General features: G+C 51.8%; 7 protein-coding genes and 1 non-coding gene across 8 annotated transcripts; 3 read left to right on the top strand and 5 right to left on the bottom strand.

Moving 5' to 3' along the window:
• Positions 1 to 557: 557 nt before the first annotated feature.
• TrAFT101_009965 (uncharacterized protein) lies at positions 558 to 6,716 on the top strand. The gene is made up of 4 exons (XM_024900062.2): positions 558 to 1,078; positions 1,156 to 1,308; positions 1,467 to 4,620; positions 4,684 to 6,716. Exons 1-4 carry the CDS (start codon positions 1,017 to 1,019, stop codon positions 6,067 to 6,069), a joined length of 4,755 nt encoding a protein of 1,584 aa, XP_024761105.1. The 5' UTR covers positions 558 to 1,016; the 3' UTR covers positions 6,070 to 6,716.
• TrAFT101_009964 (uncharacterized protein) lies at positions 6,651 to 9,555 on the bottom strand. Its single transcript, XM_024901887.2, has 5 exons — positions 9,212 to 9,555; positions 9,116 to 9,145; positions 8,833 to 8,979; positions 8,119 to 8,772; positions 6,651 to 8,047 (listed from the first exon to the last, which is right to left on the bottom strand). The coding sequence occupies exons 1-5, from the start codon at positions 9,261 to 9,263 to the stop codon at positions 6,963 to 6,965; spliced, it is 1,968 nt and encodes a 655-aa protein (XP_024761106.2). The 5' UTR covers positions 9,264 to 9,555; the 3' UTR covers positions 6,651 to 6,962.
• Positions 9,556 to 10,439: 884 nt separating this feature from the next.
• Positions 10,440 to 11,731, top strand: TrAFT101_009963 (uncharacterized protein). The gene is made up of 2 exons (XM_024910595.2): positions 10,440 to 10,753; positions 10,849 to 11,731. Exons 1-2 carry the CDS (start codon positions 10,705 to 10,707, stop codon positions 11,436 to 11,438), a joined length of 639 nt encoding a protein of 212 aa, XP_024761107.1. The 5' UTR covers positions 10,440 to 10,704; the 3' UTR covers positions 11,439 to 11,731.
• On the bottom strand, positions 11,655 to 12,768 carry TrAFT101_009962 (uncharacterized protein). Its single transcript, XM_024905466.2, has 2 exons — positions 12,556 to 12,768; positions 11,655 to 12,477 (listed from the first exon to the last, which is right to left on the bottom strand). The coding sequence occupies exons 1-2, from the start codon at positions 12,717 to 12,719 to the stop codon at positions 11,760 to 11,762; spliced, it is 882 nt and encodes a 293-aa protein (XP_024761108.1). The 5' UTR covers positions 12,720 to 12,768; the 3' UTR covers positions 11,655 to 11,759.
• A 140-nt stretch (positions 12,769 to 12,908) lies between these two features.
• On the top strand, positions 12,909 to 14,129 carry CWC15 (complexed with cef1p). Its single transcript, XM_024909752.2, has 4 exons — positions 12,909 to 13,005; positions 13,065 to 13,535; positions 13,613 to 13,786; positions 13,868 to 14,129. The coding sequence occupies exons 1-4, from the start codon at positions 12,973 to 12,975 to the stop codon at positions 13,919 to 13,921; spliced, it is 732 nt and encodes a 243-aa protein (XP_024761109.1). The 5' UTR covers positions 12,909 to 12,972; the 3' UTR covers positions 13,922 to 14,129.
• TrAFT101_009960 (uncharacterized protein) lies at positions 14,129 to 16,357 on the bottom strand (the record flags this gene model as incomplete). Its single annotated transcript, XM_066128809.1, has 3 exons — positions 15,996 to 16,357; positions 15,426 to 15,877; positions 14,129 to 15,334 (listed from the first exon to the last, which is right to left on the bottom strand). Exons 1-3 carry the CDS (start codon positions 16,054 to 16,056, stop codon positions 14,129 to 14,131), a joined length of 1,719 nt encoding a protein of 572 aa, XP_065984933.1. The 5' UTR covers positions 16,057 to 16,357.
• Positions 16,358 to 17,141: 784 nt separating this feature from the next.
• On the bottom strand, positions 17,142 to 17,221 carry TrAFT101_009959. The gene has a single exon. It is a non-coding gene; the product is annotated as a tRNA-Arg (tRNA).
• A 217-nt stretch (positions 17,222 to 17,438) lies between these two features.
• Positions 17,439 to 19,043, bottom strand: TrAFT101_009958 (uncharacterized protein; the record flags this gene model as incomplete). The annotated part of the gene is made up of 2 exons (XM_024908048.2): positions 17,439 to 18,064; positions 18,134 to 19,043. 2 exons carry the CDS (start codon positions 19,041 to 19,043, stop codon positions 17,439 to 17,441), a joined length of 1,536 nt encoding a protein of 511 aa, XP_024761112.1.
• Between the last annotated feature and the right edge of the window lie 30 nt (positions 19,044 to 19,073).

The raw sequence follows: 19,073 nt of genomic DNA, 5'->3' as shown, positions 1-19,073 counted from the left end.
CGAGAATGTTTGAACTCCGTACGGAGTACGTAAATTTTTTTTTTCTTTTTTTGCAGGCGGAGCGGTCGGCTAGAATAATACAGTCGAAGCCACAATAACGCTGTGGGGGTTGTGTGGCTGCCTGTGGCTGCAGGCGGAAAGGAAAAGAGGTGATGTGGCCAAACCCCCCCATGTTCAATTGTCTTGGGCGCAGAATACCGCGACCGTAGCATCGAGTTTTGTGGAGTGCGTGCGGATGTACTCACCCATGCTTTCTACTGCGGGCGATACCTGCGTGTGGCACGACTCTTGCAGGAAGTCTATTTTCTCTGATGCACCATTGTTGACGCCCAACTGCCAGAAAATCTCACTAGGAAAAAATGTTCGCAATGGATCCCCCAATGCGTGCAGGAGAACAGATTGCGGCCATTCGGAACTCTAGGCAGGCCCGAAAAATTATGGAGGCAGCAAAGGAGGGGTTGCGAGAACATTAGACACTTTAGGCAGCATCTAAGCTTAGCAGGAGATCTCGGGACGTCTCCTCGTCCTCCTATTTTGAGCCGCCTGAAGATCGTCTGCTCAGTGAGTTTCAATCAATGATGCAGCGTTGACAAGCACCCTGCGAAGCGGTGATGGACAGTAGTAGAAAACCCTGAGCTTACTGTGCACTAGGCGTCCTAGGCGCCCTGTCTCTGCTGCGCTCGTTAGCGCCGCGTGCGGCCTGCTGCCAGCCAACTCCCGCCAACAGCTGTTAACGGCTAGCGCACTCCATACAGTGCCAGGCGACGAGCAACAGCGCCTCCGCTGGCTTCCAGCGCTTCCCCCCTGCGAAACTCCCCCCAAGACACTGGCGCCCGACAGAATTTGACGCCCTCCCACAGACCGGCGACACGAGCAACGGTCAGAACTTCCGTCAAAACGGCCACCTCCACGATCCTTTCCATCGTCGTGCATCGCGAGCCTCATCTCAGACGACCTCTCTGGCCATCCTCCGACATCCGTTTCGCCTGCAAACGGATGTCGCTCCCGCCGATGCTATGACTGAGGTCGGCCACACCGATCTATCGAGGCTGCTTCAATCCAAGCGTAACGAATTCAAGTGAGTGTGTGCTCGTTCGAAAGAGCGGATTTTTCCGATTAAAACGAGGTGCTTTTTGCCATGCTAACCGCCTCCAGTGCAATCGTAGCGTCTCGGAAGAGGAAACTTCGCGAGCTCTTCGCTGTCGCGACGCAGGCCGAAAGCCTCCCGCAGGATGCCTTCGCGAACCCCGACGCGCCGGCCACTACTGCTGCGGAATGGCAGTTTCTTCAGACCAGCGAAATCTTGCAGTGCGTACCTTTCATAAAAGTTATTTTTTGGGGGCTCCTTCTCTCTTTTTTTCTCTCCTGTAAACAAACGCAAGCCATGGCTTCGAATATAACATCGGCCATGTCACGCGTCTCTTGTACATACTCCAAGGCCAGCCATAGCTAACTCTCTTCCACAGAGGAAAAACTCTGAACGAACAAGCTATTCCGCCACGGCCCTTACTTTCGGTTGATTTATTGAAACGATTAATCGCAAAGTCAATACAGGAAGCAGCCCTACACTCACCACCGATCCCCACGCCGACCACTGCATCTACGAAAGAAGATGCTTTCATCTCCAAGCACCAAACTCTACCATCCGATGGCTTTGTGTCGACCGCGTCACCCTCTGCGCCTCCCGAGGATACTACCAAACCCCCAGAGAAACTAACAAAACCCCCGCCAACGCCTGCTTCCTTAACATCCAGCAGCGCCGTGCCACATCCAGCTGGAGGCTCCGCCGTCCCTGTGCAGACCACCCCTATCCCCACGCCTTCCACCATTCTGCCGCTTGCAAAGGATGAAACGAAACGGCCCGATCGAATGACCAATGGAGCAGCGAGTGAAGATGCTACACCTGAACGGAAACCAGCACAAGTTTCTTTCCCACCAGGAACCAAGGGATCGCCTTCAGAGGAATCATCTGATACAGGAGCAACGAGAGGAGAAGGCGATGCAGACGCTGTAGAAAACGGAGTAGTCGATAAGCTTCAATCGAACCAGACGGGACGTAATCAGGAGCTGTCCATCAAGGTTCCGCACAGTTTAACCAAGGCTCCAGATGCGCTTTCATCTCCTGGATCAACAGCACCAAGTGCCACGACTCCTGGGGTCCATGATGTGTCGGCGGATACCAGCCCTGAGCATGATGCTCCTCAGTATATTCACGATCGACTGGAGGAAGATGTTGAAGACAAAGTAGAAAGGGGCGATGAGATGGAAGATGTTGCTGAAATAGAGGCCGGAGCTGAGCCAGCCAAACCAGAGAACGATGAACCAGAGCCAAAAGCTACAACTCTAGACGAAGATCAGCTCCTCCAGGAGTCCATCCGGTCAAGTGCAGCCGCCGCAAGTCCGGAGCCGATAAAAGTTTCTCCTGGACTCGAAGTAAAGACTAACGCTACAAACTCTATTCAAGAGGCGGGCCCTGCCGCAAAGCAAGACGTGGAGCCGCAAGGTATAAATACCCAGCCATCAACCGCGCTGGCCACGAAGCCTGCTGTTGAAGTTCCCGACAGCCAAGAAGAAACTCCGGAAAGAATGGATGTGGATTCATCCCGAGCCGTGGAATCGGAAAGCACCGAATTGCCTCCGACTCAAACGCCTGCTGTCCCCCCTCCAGCTTCTACGAATGCTACTGCCAAGCCTACGCCAGTCAGGGAGCCACTTCCAGCTCCCGAAAGGGCAGTCACAAGGGTATCATCTGGAGCGATGCGACTGAAATCCGTATCGGAAATTGTGGGAGAGAGCCCGCGATCTGCCACCATGACAGAACGAAGCACGACGAAAGCACCGCAAAACCAGTTGACCCCGGTTACCTCAACGCCTCAATCACCGCCCCCTAGGCCGAAGAATACAACCAAGAGAGATAGGTCGAAAGCTCAGGTTTCTACTGTTTTGTTCGGTAAGCAGCCTAAGCAGGTGGAAGAAAAGGCGCTGGTCCCTGGCCAAAAGGAAACAATCCAACCATCCGATGACTACTACACACCTCTTTTCATTCAGAACTTTACAGGCGCGACAAACTGGATGCAACCTATTGAAAAGATTCTTTTCCACGCGAACAAAACCATCGCCACCCCCGACGCATATCTCGCTATCCAAGATCACCAGGCGTGTAAGGTACTCCGTAGGGTGTATCACCTGCAGCAACATGATAAGTGGTCTCTTCGACAGCCAAAGCGGTGCCCAGAGCCGACTCGCCCGCCATCACATTGGGATGTCTTATTTCAGGAGATGAAGTGGATGCGAACAGATTTCCGAGAAGAAAGAAAATGGAAGATGGCCGTGGCTAAGAATATTGCATACGCCTGTGCGGATTGGGTTGAATCGACTCCTAAGGAGCGCAAAGCAATGCAGGTTGCCGCGTTTATCCCTCCATTGAAGACAGGTGATGTAACCATGGGAGATGCCGATGCCGATGTAGCTGAGGCGGAAAACCATCCGACCCCAGATCTCATAACGGAAGATGTGGATTCACCCCAGATTCTGGACAATCTCAGTGAAGATTTCCCTGAAACTGTTGCGCCTTCCGCTATATTTGCTCTGCAAGAGGATGACGTGGTATTTGCTCTACGGCAATCACCTGCCTCAGATAAGTTGTTGGAAGAGCTACCTATGTACGGGGCTCCTTTGAAGATCCCGCGGTTCGAACTTACAGGACCCGAATATGACCCTGACGCTCATTGGCGACGACCCGCTTTGCCTCTAAGCAAATATGTTGAGGGGGAAATGAAACTATTGTCCGATGGCCCTCCACGGAAACGCAGCCGTTATAGTTATTATAACGAAGAATCCGATGACGAAAAAGAGAGCGCTTTCGATGCTGATACCCTCGCACATAATGTCCGGCTTCCGCCAAGAAGCACCGAAGTTGCGTTATTCACCCCTGAGTCGAAACACATCCGCGACCGGCTACACGCTGGCCACCAATTTCGACCCCCCTCTGAACATCCCATGCCGCTACAAAGCTTTTACGAAACTCGCAGTTCCTCACAGTGGACCGTGGTTGAAGATGACGAGCTCCGTAGCTTGGTTCGTGAGCACTCTTATAATTGGTCACTAATTTCGACTCTGCTATCTACTCGATCGCTGTTTGCATCGGGCGCAGAGAGGAGGACGCCGTGGGAATGCTTCGAAAGATGGATAAACCTCGAAGGTCTTCCAGCTGATATGCAAAAGACGCAATATTTCAAGGCATATAACAGTAGGATTGATGCTGCTCAACGTATTATCGCTCAGCAAAATCAGTTGGCGGCACAGCGAGCCTCTCAGGAGGGAGGGGCAGTAACACCAATACGGCGAAGGCAGTCTACTCCGCTCAGAGTCGAGAGACGGCGAAATCAGAAGCACTTGACTCTCATCGATGCTATGAGAAAGCTTGCTAAGAAAAGAGAGACCACAATGCAGAAACAGCAGCATTCAGCGACACAGAACGCTGCGAAGAAGGTTAATGATACCATGGCTCAACGCCCAGGGAAAACTCCACGGGACTACAGTATAATGCGCTGGGAGCGCGACCAGGCTCTGGCTGAAAAGATGGCGCAATTTGCGCAGCGGCAGGAGGCTCAACGACGAGTAAGTTGATATCTATATCTTGCGATACCGTCTTAGCTAGTTTAACTAACACTTCCCGTCTAGGCGACTCTCCAGGCCAGAGCCCAAGCTCAGTCCGCTCAGCTGGCTGCACCCGGTGTACCCGTACCAGGCGCTCAGAATCCTGCTCATCTTGCGGCAGCTGCTAATGGCGTTAATGTCGTAGTCAACCGACCCGGTGCTCCTAATCCACTTGCTGTCGCTGCGGCTGCTGCGGCTGCAGCACAGGGTCGCGCACGTTTGCCCATGCAGGCACCTGCCAACGGCATGGACGGTGTCGGCGTTCAAGCGCAGATGAGCAGCAATCTCGCTCCACCGGCGCAGATGAACGGCATTCCGCAGGCTCAGTTGCAAGCTTTGCAAGCAATGCAGGCTCAACACAGGATGCAGATTCCTGGCCAGCAACCCGACGCGAACATGATGATGCGCGCACAACGCATCTCAGAGCAGCAGCGAGCCGCAGCTCAGATTCAACATGCGCAGCAGCAAGCCCAAGCTGGTGTTGTAGGCGGAGCCCCTGTTCAGCAAGCACAGCAAAATTCCTCGCCCGCTATGCGGAACGGAGTCCCTGCTATCGCTCAACAACAAACCTTTATGAATACCGCTCAGGCTATGATGGCCTCGTTTAACGCTGCTAACGGCCATACCTCAGCTACGAGTGGTCTGCATATGCCCACACTTACCAACAGTGGTTCTCCTGGTCCTCGACTGCCAACCCAAATTCCTCCTACCATAGCAGCGCAAATTAACGCTTTGGAAGCCAACTTTAGGAGCAAGAATCCTAACCTGTCACCCGAGCAACTTCGCCATCTCGCTACTGATCAGCTGACGCGCGCGATGATGGCGCAACGGCAGAGCGCGATGAACGCTGCTGCGGGACAGCCCGGTATTGCGACTAGTATTGCTGCTACCACCAGCCCTCATCAATATGCCGCGCTGCTTAGACAACAACAGCAGCAGCAGGCTCAAGCCCAGGCACAAGCACAGGCCCAAGCACAGGCCCAAGCACAGGCTCAGGCTCAGGTACAACGCCAACAACAGCATACGCCGCAGCCGCAGCAACATCAGCAGCCGCAACAGCATCAACAGCAGCGACCTCCTCAGGTTCCTCAAGTACAACAGCAACAGGCCGCCCAACAGCAAGCTCAGCCGCAACAACAATCTCCAGCCCTGGTACAGCAGCAGCAGCAGCAGTCAACCCCACAACCCCAGCCGCCACAACAATCTCAACCCCAACCTCAACTTCAGGCTCCAGCTCAGGCTCAGGCCCAGGCTCAAATGCAGACTCAAGCCCAGGTACAGCAACAGCAAGCCCAGTCACAGTCGCAATCTCAAGCCTCGCCTCAGCTGCCGACGAATCCCCCATCGGCCAGCCCGGTACCCGTTCAGCGTCAGGCTAGCGGAAGCGCAACACCTTCTATAAGCAAGTAATGATTAGCGTTTTTTCTGGAATTGTCTTTTCTTGTACCCTTAACTTTTTAATGCGACGTCTTGAGTGGTTACTTATGGTTTTTCTTTTAACGTCCTATGGTCTACCTTTGTTTCGTGAAGGGCAAAAAAAGGGAGAGGGTCTTCGCGGAAGGAGGGCTGGTTTACTTTTTAACGTTTAGATGCCTTTTTTTCCCCTACTTCTCTTCCCCACTTCCTATCTGTTATAATGTCATTTTAACGGGCTTGGAATTATTCGGGTCTCCTCTCTTCTCTCTTGTGCTAGAATGGGGGCGGGATATCGTTCACTGAGAAATAGTTTTTTTTTCTCAGCTGTTATTATGAAACTGGAGGGAGGATGAAAAACAATGAAAAAACGGGAAAGCGCAGGAAAGCGACGGCGGGAGGATAGGGGCAGGGCAGGGCAGGGCCCAAGGCAAGGCATCATTGTTAGAGACATGTACATAGCTCTTATTTCGTCTTTTCAGAGACGTTATGCACACCACCAAAACAGACCAAATATCTACTATCTAGACTTTCCCCACAAAAACAAAAAAACACAAAGAGGGAAATGGTAGTAGTAGGTCGTGTTGTGCAAGAATTGAATTATGGGAGTCACACGTAGGGACTCTTGATTATCCTGTTAAGCACTGTATACTTCGTCTTATTATTTGCTACGTGAGACGTAAACGCGCATGGGCGAGGGGGAAAAAAAAATTCATCCATTCTATGACTTTCGTCAATAACGCCGAGGGTATGTATGATATGTATATATCATATACTTCCCAAAAGTAACAAAGAAAAAAAGAGGAAAAAAGTAACAAACCAAAGGAAAAGAAAAAAGAAAAACAAAAGGTTTAAAGACTTTCCGTCTATTACAATCCATTTCTTTCTACTTATACAGCCCCTGATCCGTTACCACCGCCTCTGCCACCATCTCCGTGAAGTAATAAGTGAGGCTTGATAAAGTCTTCGTCCAACTGTCTGAACAAGCTGGCCGGGTCTTCAGTCGAGAGCAATTGCCGGATTGCCCCTGTGGCAGTTATCGGAGTAGCGTTTGACGCTGGTTCGGCGGGACTCATGAAGGCACTGCCGTCTGATCCCGAGGGGTTAGGGCTGATGGGTGGTCGAGGAGAGCGTCGAGCAGCCGGAGGCGGCAAGTCTGATATGTCAATGTCGCTACCAATGTCAGAATCCTCAGCGTTGGCTCGTAGGAGATCAGCTCGCTCGCTGTCGGTAGGGTTGCGGAGGGAGTTCTTGCGGCTTAGGTTGTTTGGCTTGACACCTGTGTGAGGCGAAGAGTGGCCGGAAACATAGGCTGCGGAACTGTCTGCAGGCGCGCTCAAGTTGTGGAGAGCGACGTTGCCATTACGACGAGGGTTATATCCGATGGCAGAGCCGGAGCGTTTGATCTGAAGTCCAGTACCGAATGACTCAATGTCAAACTCGTCGTCGCTATCAATCTCTTCAACCACGCCTGTACGAATACCGAGTATCTCCAGCATGCGGGCGGTAGTTCCGCCAAAGATAATAACAGTCAAGACCACGACGACCAAGACCGTAGCTCGAAGGGTGGATGAGTTGTCGCCTTTGAGAAGGGCGGCCAGAGCCACGCCGACAGCACCACGGAGACCAGCCCAAAACAGCATGGCTTGGTAGTTGTAAGGGAGCTCATCACCGACTTCCAAACCTCTCCTCCGCGCGCGATAGCGAATAAACCAGTTGATCGCCTTTGAAAGAGGAAAGACAGCGACCCAGCGAGCAGCGCAAACAGCGCAGATAGTAACAATAATGAGAGGAGGCTCAAACTCTAACTGGTTATCTGTGAAAAGAGCCAGACCAAGGTAAATGAAGATGAAGTTTTCCGACAACTGGGACATGACTTGGAAGATGTACTTGGTGGTAAGCTGTGTCCGTCTCGACATGTTGAAGTAGGCGTAATGCTTCAGGGTGATACCGCAGAAGAGCAGTGACACAATACCTGGATATAGATTAGACCTGTACGTTTTGGTGGCGTATCGGCGTGGTACGCCAAGCAACAGGGGGTCTTACCAGACATGTGCAAACCATGTGAAAAGAAATAGGTAGCGTAGGCGATCAAAATGATTAGACAGCTTTCAATCTTTGGAAATCTGCGTACATAAGTAAACTTGAGCAGCAGAGCGGTGCCAACGCCCACGATGACGCCGATAAGCATGCTGCTGAAAAAGACAAGCAAGAAGATACCGGTACCCTCGAAGAAGCTGATGATGCCATAGTTGGCCTCGCCCTTGTTATACTTTTGCGCGGTTTCGAAAATGACAATAGCGATGGCGTCGTTGAGAATCGATTCGCCAAAGATGATGGTGTACAGCTTAGGATCGACCTTGTACGTGTTGAAAATGGCCAGAATGGTGACGGGGTCGGTGGCGGAGAGGGTCGCGCCCACTGAAATGGCATCAACAAGAGTCAATTTCAAGGACCCAGGAACCAAGTTGAAGATCCACAGGATCAACCCAATGACGACAGCAGACAGAAATGTTCCGGCGAATGCGAACGTTAGAATGGTGCCGATGTTTCGGAAGAAGTTGGCTTGGTGTAGCTCGTAGCCGGAGGATAGGATGATGGGAGGCAGGAGGAGGTTGAAGAAGATCTGGTAGTCGAAGCTGATGAGGTTTCGGATGGAGTCGCCGGAAGTGATGATCAGAATAAGGCCGACCACCATTCCTGTAGCGAGTGATATTAGCAGGGGACTCGTGCTTGATTTGGAGTGTTGCGCGCTCGAACCTGCAAAGATAGATATGACTGTCTCGTGGATAGCCGTCACCTTCTTCTGCTGGAGCATGTAGCTTGTGAAGAAGGCGATGATGAGCAACATGATGGATATGAAGAGAGCCCATGCTGCGAAGAGCTCTTTCTGCGCGGAATCTCCCTCTACATATCGGCGTTAGCAAATCTGCAACTTTTGTTCATTTCGTTTCCTATGCCTCTTATGCATATTGTCCATTCCTGTCTCCCTCTCCCTCTCTTTCTCGTCTCGTTTTTGTTCGGCATCGCGGGGCGTTGTTACCTTCGGGATCATCCTCTTCAGCCTCTCGCCCTAATCGTCGCAAGTCAGTTTATTTGGCGCTCAGAATATGTCGCGCAGCAATGCAGCCAGACTCACGCAAGAGCTTGAAGCCCAAGTCGGCCAGCTGGGTGGCGGCCATGGTGGCCATGGTGAGCGGTCTTGACGGCAGATCTGGACACGATCAAGGTGGGAGGGCAGTCGTCAAGTGGTGGAGTATGCGCGAGCCCAAGCGAGACGATGCGGGCATGGATTCGCAGGCTAGAGTCGCGGCAGCCCGTCGGTTCGATCGTCGCGAGACACGGCAAACGCGGTTGGCTGGCGATGGTGGATGAAGATGGAGGAGAGTTGCGATTGTGCCAAGGATGCCAGCAGAACTGTTATTGCAGTACCTTGGTACATGCTGCGCAGGCAGCCTCTCTGATATGGATCAGACACGCAGCGATGGCCAAGATCTGGCCGGGCACTCTAAGCCCTGTAATTGGCGCTGGCTGTTAGTGGACTGCCTAGCTGCAAATGCCCCTAGCGCGGAGAGTAGTGGTGGATGACGAGTCGCCGCATGTGGCCCTTTTGCAAACTTAACGGGTCGAGTTCCAGCTCTCTCCAGATGGAGGGTGCTAGGATTAGCATCGAATTGTTAGTGCTGGCAGTCAAAAGAGAACATGCGCTACATCAATCTGCAGCCCCAACTACAGTAGAGAGACGAACAGCAAGATGTAGCCGCGTGGCCATGTCGTCTACAAAAGGTACTATGTACATGCACCAGAATTACAAAGCACGCGTGTAAGAAGTTGGCACTACCACCAGCCAAGACGGGAATGCGGAAGACTGATCCCAACAGTATAAGTGGGCTCATACAAGCCAATAACCGCATACCAAATGACATCTCTCTTCACAAAGTGATGGCTGAAACTAACGGAGCAGTGATAGGCACATGTAGTCAAATTGTAGTGATGACAGCTCACTGCATAAACGGGAGGCGTATTAAATAGATACCTTGAGGAGCACTTGTGTTGATGCAACTTTTATTTACACCTTCAATCAGAGTCAGATGCCCATTCATGTACACCTACATCTAGTAGTCCATCAACGTAGCAGAGTGGAATGAAATGAATAGACCAAAAAAAGAAAAAGAAAATCACAAATGTAATGCTAAATGAGCCTCTCTTATTACTCTCCGCTTGCAGCCATTTTTTGCCCCAAGATTCAAGCAGCCTCTGGCGGGGCTCTTCGGCGCCTAGCGCGGAGTGGGGAGACGCTCTCGGGGCCGCTCACAAAAAAGGAACACCGGGCTTTCGTCGGCCCAGCATCTGGTGACGGGCCTGACTACGGCTATCCATCGCATCAGCCTCCCATAAGCAAGATCCAAGGCCGATTCATGTCGCCCCTCGAACCGCGGCGTTAATTATCCACTGTCTGTTGCCTATTGCTGTCCATTCGCCAGCGACTCTCCACCCTAGTAGCCCACCAACTGGGTGTTGAACAAAGGCGCCAGCTTGTCACAGATCGACTTGCGCGATCCGACCCTCGAATCCGTCTTCAGTCTTCTACATGACATAGAAGTGAGCTTTGCGAAGCTCTCCCCCCTAACAATGTACCACCTTGCCAAAGGCCTCTATATGCTGGCAACAAGTAAAGAAGGTTGGTTCATCGCCGCTTGCTTAGCGCGCCTCACTTCCCACCATGTCTCACGCTGTATCCATCCTGTCTCTAACGCAGCATCTTCTGGCATATAGAATACTCAGTCATCCTCCTCGGTCTCGACAATGCCGGCAAGACGACCTTCCACGAACAGGTCAAATCCATGTACCTCCCCAATACGCCTGAACCGAAGCTCAAGACGGTTCCCACCGTCGGCCAGAACGTCTCGACCATAACTCTGCCAGACATGTACCTCAAGCTCTGGGACGTTGGCGGCCAGCACTCCCTGCGCAAGCTATGGCAGAGCTACTACACCAGCTGCCACGCCATCGTCTTCATCATCGACAGTACGGACATCGGCGATGGCGATCTAGAGCACGAGAACACCGGCCGCTTGGACGAGTGCAGACTGGTGCTGGAAGACGTGCTGCAGCACTCAGAGACGGAAGGCGTGCCGCTATTGATATTAGCGAACAAGCAAGACAGAGAGGACTGCGTCGAGACGATCCGCATCAAGGAGGGACTTGTGAAGCGGGTCATGGAAGGCGAGAAGGGCAGCGCCATCCGCGACTCGCGGGTGCTTGCCATGAGTGCGCTAACGGGTGACGGCGTGAGAGAAGCAATCGATTGGGTACGATCGAGGGTCCAGTGGAATAAGGAATCGAGACCACCTGTCATGAGGTAGCGAACGGGTGTTACTTTGCGATGCACACAGCATGGAGAAAGGGGGAGGGGAATCGGACGATGTGACCTTACAGACAGACAACGAAGTTGTATTTTGCGTGAGGCGTGGCGAGGCGTTTTTGGTTGGATAGAAGCTGGGTCATGTTCTGCTTTTTATATCTGGTTGTCATCATATCATGGCGAAAGCTGGGCACATTCATCAGCGAAAAACTTTTTTCGGGGTATCATGCATTTTGTTTTGCCGTTTTTTTTGTTTCTATTCTTAACGTATAATATATAGATCATATTATTGCCCATTTTGGGTTTTTCTGAGCACTTGTCTTCATCTCTCGTTCTCCGCAGATAGTTCAGCCATTAAGCCGCCCTTGTCTCTCCTCTTCGCATCCTCTGCCAGCCTCGCATCAACCAAATCCGTAAACTCCTTTGACTTTGCCAGCGCCATCTGGGCGCACTGTATAATCAACGTAGCTTCTACGGGCTTGCCTCCCAACTTGGAAATCTGGCATATTTCACCATGCTTGTTCAGGCTGAACGTCACGCTGCCCACCCGTAGTTGTTCTTCCAGCCATGTTGTGTCGACCAAAACGATCTCGCCATCTTCGCCAAAGAAATCAAACGTCGTACAGAACGGGGAATGCAGCCAGCTCAACGGCACCGGTTCGCGCTCCGCTGCTGTGTAGATGGTAAGTGTCTCGCCCTCTATGCTGGTGTCTGGTCTTCGAAAGTGTCTCAGAGCGGCTACAACGGCCAAACATGAGCTGTCGATGAGGTTGCCGTCGGCGGATAGAATGTGCAAATCAACTCTGACGGACCAGCATTTCTGTCCGGCGATGAGACAAAGTGACTCTGTATCCAGAGCTCCAGATCTCCGGATCGTCTTTTCGAGGAGTCTTGCGAGTAAAATTTCAGTCTCGGTTGGTCTGTTCACCTCAAATGAAGGGGCGACCATGGGGCCGAGTTCTGAAGTGATTTGAAAGATGCCATCAAAGGGCCGATCAGAGAACGGGACTGTGACTTCTGCTGATACCTTGGCCAATACTCTGAATGAGAAACCAAGTTAATATTTCAATTCTAGATTCTTTCCAATAGTAACAAAATTGGACATGAATTGAGCTTGCCTTGTTTTCCCCAGCTTTACATCTGCCACGCCGTACTCATCGCCAAAGCTGAGTTCCAGAGGTCTAAACTGATCGAGTTTTCGGCTATCCAGTCGCAGTCCCTCGCTAATGGCCTGGAGAGTAAATGTCCGTTCGCTTAATGATGGCTCTGCTTCTCGAGGCATGGTGATTTTGGTGATTTATAACCTTAGGCTTGAGAAAATAGGTTCCTCTACTTTTTAGAGTTGGCGATATGAGATCTCAAGTGAGATCCTAGATCGCCGCTGAAAAATTCTGCCGGGCGGTGTGCATAAAGTCGCCTGCATCTGAGCTGCTACCGCGACGTAATTGAACGACAACGCGCTTGGCCTTTTTTCCACTAATTACCCAGTCCATTGCAATTGTTCGGCATCTTTTGTTATTGCATAATCTACAAAGATGACTACCGCCCATAGACCTACCTTTGATCCCGTAAGAATTCGTCTCCCTAGATACGAAACTGCAAACATTAGTGCTAACTTTGGGATCAGGCTCGAGGCAAAGAGGCCCTGCGTGGCCCAGCCTACCACCAGCGACTCCTACCAGCTCACACCCAGCTCAAATACCGAAAAGCTGGACAAGGTGGCGATGCCGACGACGAGCCTACGCGCGACCTCGCTGCCGAGCTTCTTGCCGCCGAGGCAGCCCACTTCAAGAAGAAGAACGGTGGCGTTCTGGCCCCTGAGGATGACGCAGATGAGGATATGGAGACGACATCAGTGCGAGGAGAGAAGAGACCGCTACAGGGGCAGTCTTCAAATGGCGATGAAGAAGGAGAAGAGGATCTAGAGGCGAAAAGAAGGAGGGTATTAGAGGAAAGCAGGGATATTGACGCAGATGACTCCAGTGAAGTGGAAGAAGACAGCGACGAAGAGGAGGATAGTGATGATGACGAAGATGCGGAGCTACAGAGAGAATTGGAGAGAGTGCGGAGAGAGCGTGAGGAAAAGAAGAAGAAAGAGGTATGTCTCACATGCACTGAGATTCAAACAATCCGGGGGATTATTCATGCTAATCACTACTTTTTGGGGGACTATAGGAAGAAGAGCGATCAAGAGAAGAGCAAGAAGCCCGAGAGCGAGACATTGCGCTCGGCAATCCCCTCCTCAACAAGCAAGACTTCACCATGAAGCGCCGGTGGGACGATGATGTTGTTTTCAAGAACCAGGCCAGAGGGACGGAAGATAAGAATAAGAAGAAGGAATTTGTAAATGTGAGTTTTGCTTGTCCATCTATGTTTTCTCCCCCTTCAAACGATTGCCATATATATAGGTGTACTAACTTTTGAACTTAGGATATGCTACGTTCTGATTTTCATAGACGGTTTATGAGCAAGTATGTTCGATAGAGGCGGTTCAAGGCTTTTTGTTTGAAATATCCAGGGTTAGCGATGGGCAACATTTTCTATTGTTCACTTTATACTGTTTTTCTTCTTTATGTTCTAGAGACTTAGACGCCGTCAAAATACACCAATGGCCTCTCTATGAGCGGGATTACATAGCACATGTGAAGCAAACCTCCCCTCCTCTTTTTTTTTTCTTTTTTTTTTTTTTTTTCAATGCTCTTCCTCGGCAAGCAATCTACCCTCCATCTCTTCAAAAGCACCAAGAACCTTGCCATACTTTTGATACGTTCCCTCTCTGTAACCGATATCCACCTTTTCGATCGAACCCTCCTCCGTCCACCGCTTCCCAATCAGCTCGTCAAACGTCTCGCCATCTTTTCTCTCCAGTGCCCAGAGCGCCTTGTACGCACCGCCCAAGGCACATGCGTTGCCTCCCACATCGAGCTTATACACACCGTCCGCTCCGCCGAGGACCTCACCGAGGACTTGTGTGATTGCCGGGTTCAAAGATCCGCCGCCGACTAGGTAGATGCGTCGGGGCTGTTCGGGGAGGCCATCTCGCGGGCTGTAGACGAGTTTCTGGGAGCGAAGACGCATAGAGAGGGCCTGGGACTCGACAATGGCACGGGCGTCGGTTTCCTTGGACCAGCCTTGTGCTGATTCCTTCAGGTCGCTGCCGTCGCTGTTGCAGGTGAAGCGCCACGTTCCGGCGCGGATGTTCGGTACGGTCTCCCGGAGATAGAAATAGAGACCGAGCTTGGCACGGTCACTCTCGCTTCTTACGTCTAAGGGAGGCGTGTCCAGCACGGCTTTGTTGAAGTTCTCCCAGCCTGTTGCGCCGCCTTCAGGCTTGGGCAGTGTATCGCGAACTTTTTCGCGAGCCAGGCCGCCGTTTTTGTAGCAGAGCATGAACATGTAGTTACCGGGTGTTGTCGGATGGTTGAAGAAGTGGTATGAGCCGTCGGGCTTGTACGTAGGCGTGTTCATAAGGAAGGTGGTCGATGTTCCCAGAGAAACGATTGCGTCGAGAGGGCGCAAGGGGAGAGCTAGGATAGTGGCTGGGTTGTCGCCTGTGAAAGAGACAATCTGGCATTCCGGGCAGAAGCCGTACTTGGAGACAAAGTACGATGAGATGGCGCCCATGGAGCCTCCGCCGTCCATTCGTGGCTCGCCGAGTTTCTTGCGCAGATCGGCCGCGCCTTCGGGTCCGGCTGAGAGGGCAAGCAGGCGCTCACTCCATGTCTGGTTGGGGATGTCCCAGAGGTTCATGCCGCAGACGTCGCTTACATCGAGGGGAGCGATGGCACCCATGAGGACGGAGGCGAGCCATGAGGATACCAGTGATATCCTCGTTGAGTTTGCGTAGATTTCCGGCAGGACTCTCTTGATTCTCATGATTTGAAGTCCTGTGAATCTCTAGAAAAGGAGAATCCTGTCAGCATCTTTTTCTTGTATAACAATAAGGCAGCCATGTTCCTCTTTTCTTCGTTCTTCTCCTTCAACTTACATGATGTGCACCACTTCCTGTAACCTCGGCCAACTTCTCCCGATCTCCCAACTCGGCATCAAATGCCTCCAACTCCTTCTGCGTACTATGATCCTGCCAATTCGGCGCAAACTCATGTGCCAGCGACTTCTCCAGCTGCTCAACGAGAGACTTGGCAGGGTCCAAGCCCCGCAGCAGCTCCTCCGCCTGGTCGTTCCAAAAGACGCTGCCGTGCTGCTGGCCAGAGCCGCTGACGCCCTTGATTCTGCTCATGGGCACGGGCGCCATTGCCTTGGACAGGCGCTCCAGCACAAGGTCGAGGGATTCCAGCCATAATGCGACCGGGGCGTAGACCTCGCCAGTTGGATCCTTTACGTGGACGCCCTTGTGGATGCCGTATTTTGCGCCAAAGTCTTGGTCAAAGTCTACTTTTGCTTCGGCGATTGTTTTGAGGTCGGAGTTGACGACAATGCCTTTTGATGGTGGTCGTGTTAGCCGAGGTGCCTTGGTTATATGAGAGAATGAATGGTGGTGAGGAGACTTGACGGGGTGACCTGGTGAGGCGCCATAGAATTGCTCATTTCCGCTTACCCTTAAGTTGCTGGGTTGAAAGGTCAAAGCCCAGGTATAGGGGGCCGTTATCTGCACTCATAGTGGCAGATTTGGTACTTAACCCTCCAGCTTATTAAGAGTGAATGTGTATCTCTATATCCTGTAACCGTATGGTTCTTGCCGAGGGGAATGGGATGCTGCTATTGGCGGCCAGATCTAGGTATAGCTCGGAATTTTGGGTGTTTCTTTGTTATTATAAGAGTCTCAAGAGCGTAAACTTGGAAAAGAGAACGCAAAACTCAAGTGTAGCTTTTATGGAAGACAATTAGAAGAAATATGTCGCATCCACGACGTAATTGCCACACCACCACAAGCTGCCCTTGACATATAAGCATATATAGGGAACAGCTATGATCGCTGCTAGAAGGGAGGTGGAGAAGCGCTTAAGCGTTTCTCCGACTACTCGGAGCAAAAAGCTAAACTATTAGGCTAAAGTGGTAATGATTTACAAACAGCTTGGGTGGAACTTATCCACCGCTGGGATTGATTCAGTGTCTTTAGATCATTCTTACATTTTCGACTTCTCGATAGCTGGGACTCATTTTGTATTAGTGCCTCTGTCTGTATTGGCGCGGTAATGGCAGAAACTATTGTCGATTGAATGTGGATTAACAGCGTCCTCGTTATCAGCAATTTAGCCTAAATAGCGCTTGGTCATTGCTACTTTGTGATGCCACACGTTATGGGGAATAATATATGTCAAAGCAGTGTATATTCTACTTATATGGAGCTAGCCTATCTTGGGACTATCAATCTTGTGAATGCTGCCACGACAAAAATAGAACAAATAGAACATCAAGGGTTAAGAGCTGAAATCAATATTTCCGCTCATCCTCTAATTTGATTTTTACTTTATTTGAGGGATAGATAGAAAGACAGAAGACTACCTAGTAGTGAACATACATATCGATGTTAACATTTAGCTCGACCAAATCAGAACATGAACTTATGAACTCATGTACTAGAAAGAAAAAAAAAAAAAGAAAAAAGATGGGGAAAAAGACGAAAGGCAGCCTGCGAATGATATTCCACAGGACAGAGGCGAGAGAAGGCAACAAAAGGCAGCAAAATGTAAAAAGGGAAAAAAGAAATCACATCCTCTTTCACAGAAGGGGATTGAACTTGTGACCGAGACAGGGGTCGAACCTGCAACCTCCTGATGTACTTAATCGTAGTCAGACGCTCTGCCATTGAGCCACACGGCCATTGAACTGTGATTGACGACCATCGCCAAATGCTTCAAGAAAGCAGCGATGCCGGGACAGCCACCTAGGAGAAAGAGAATCGGGGCCGAAACTCTCTGGAGCCTGTATGGCACTAGGTGGTAGTAACAATAAATCATTTAACAATGAGGTCTAATACTGCCATATCTAGGGTTTATATACAAAATGAAAATACCAGGGAAACGAGGCTGCTGTGTCTCTAATGTCTGTGCTTGTGGTCATGGTCATGGTTATGATCGTGGTTGTTGTCGTGTTCCTCCTCTTGGTCTGATTCTTCCGAAACACTCGCTCGAGCGCTGCCTGGGATGAACTCGTCAAACTTCCGGTTGACGTCTCCATCGCGGGACACGAATCGCACGCGAATTCGCTTCACCCCACGCACCTTACCTCCAACCTGGGTGCGAACGGCGTCTTCCAGGTCCTTCACATCGTTCACGGTCCATGCGCCAGGCACAGCCATCTCCAGGTCGACCAGGTAGTTGGGGCCAGATTTGGTTCCGGTGATGTCTCGCAATTCGGCTTGATGTCCTTCACTAACGTTGGCAATGGCCCTGTGCGCATGCTTACGAATAGATGATTTGATCTCGTCATCCAGGCTCTGGTCTATCAGCTCCAAGAAGGCTGCTTTGGAGTTGCCCAGGCCGGCTTGGAGCACCATGATGGAAATGAGGAGGCCGCCGACGGGATCCAGCCAGGCGGCATTTTCGATTACGTTGGCACCGACAATTACAAAGAGCGTCACAATACCCGTCAAGCTATCGATGCGATGATGGACGGCGTTGGAGGCTAGGACCGATGACTTGCGCTCGCGCGCAACTTTCATAGCTGTAGAAAACGCACATGTTAGAAGAAAATTCAATCGACAGAAAAGGGGGGAGGGGGCTTTTGGCATACTGGCTTGGTACAGCCATTCCTTGACCAGAATCGTTGCTGCTGCCAACCAAGCTGCGTGTATGCTGGGAATACCGAGATCTGCGTGACTGTGAGAGTGGCTGTGTCCATGGTGGGCGTGCTCCAGCATGTGATGGGCCGTCTCTGGGTCCCAATGGCCGTACAATGTCATCGCGCTTTCAAAGCCCATGTAGCAGCCGCCAACGAGGAGCATTCCAGACACGCCCAGCGCGCCCAAGCTCTCAACTTTGCCAAAGCCTAGGGGGAATCGGTCGGTCGGCGGTTTGATGCTCCACGAAACGGTCGCGAGGGTAAGGATATCGGAAGCGAGATCAGCGATGCTGTGCCAGCCGTCGGCAATCATGGCCTTGGAGTTGAACGCCCAGCCGCCGATGAACTTGGCAATGGCCATGGCCAAGTTACTGAGCAGGCCAATCCTCGTTATGCGCACGCCGGGGTCGTTCTTGTCGGCCGAGGTGAGGTAGGAGCTGTCATGGTGATGGTGGTGATGGCCAAAGAGGCCGTGGCTATGGCCGTGGCCATGATCGTGGTCGTGATCGTGGTCGTGGTCGTGGCTGTGATCGCGTGCCTGGCGAGGGGCGCCCATGATGAAGGGCAGCGAGCGGATGCGGCCGCGGAAGACGGGGCGGATGAGGAGCACGGAGCTGCGCGCCGTCAAGGTGTCGGCGAGCGCAACGTAGCAATTGGACGACGCCGACAGCGAGAAGGGCGGCACGATGGTGGTCGGCGACGACAGCGTCTGGAGGGCTCTGCGGGTGCAAGGTTGGCGTTGAGGTGTCCTCTGCTGGAGGCTAAATGGCACGGCCAGGGCGCGCCGCTGGCCAGCAGCAGCCGCCGCCCCAGAGCCGCACCGCACGGCCAGGCCCGTGGAGCGCCTGGCCTGAGCAGACATGCAGACGCAGCGCCGTTTGTTTCACCCGTT

Source organism: Trichoderma asperellum, chromosome 6 (assembly GCF_020647865.1).
Source record: "Trichoderma asperellum chromosome 6, complete sequence".
In the NCBI taxonomy this organism is placed as follows: domain Eukaryota; kingdom Fungi; phylum Ascomycota; class Sordariomycetes; order Hypocreales; family Hypocreaceae; genus Trichoderma; species Trichoderma asperellum.
Note: the sequence above shows the minus strand (reverse complement) of the source record. Positions and strands in the feature narration are given on the sequence as shown.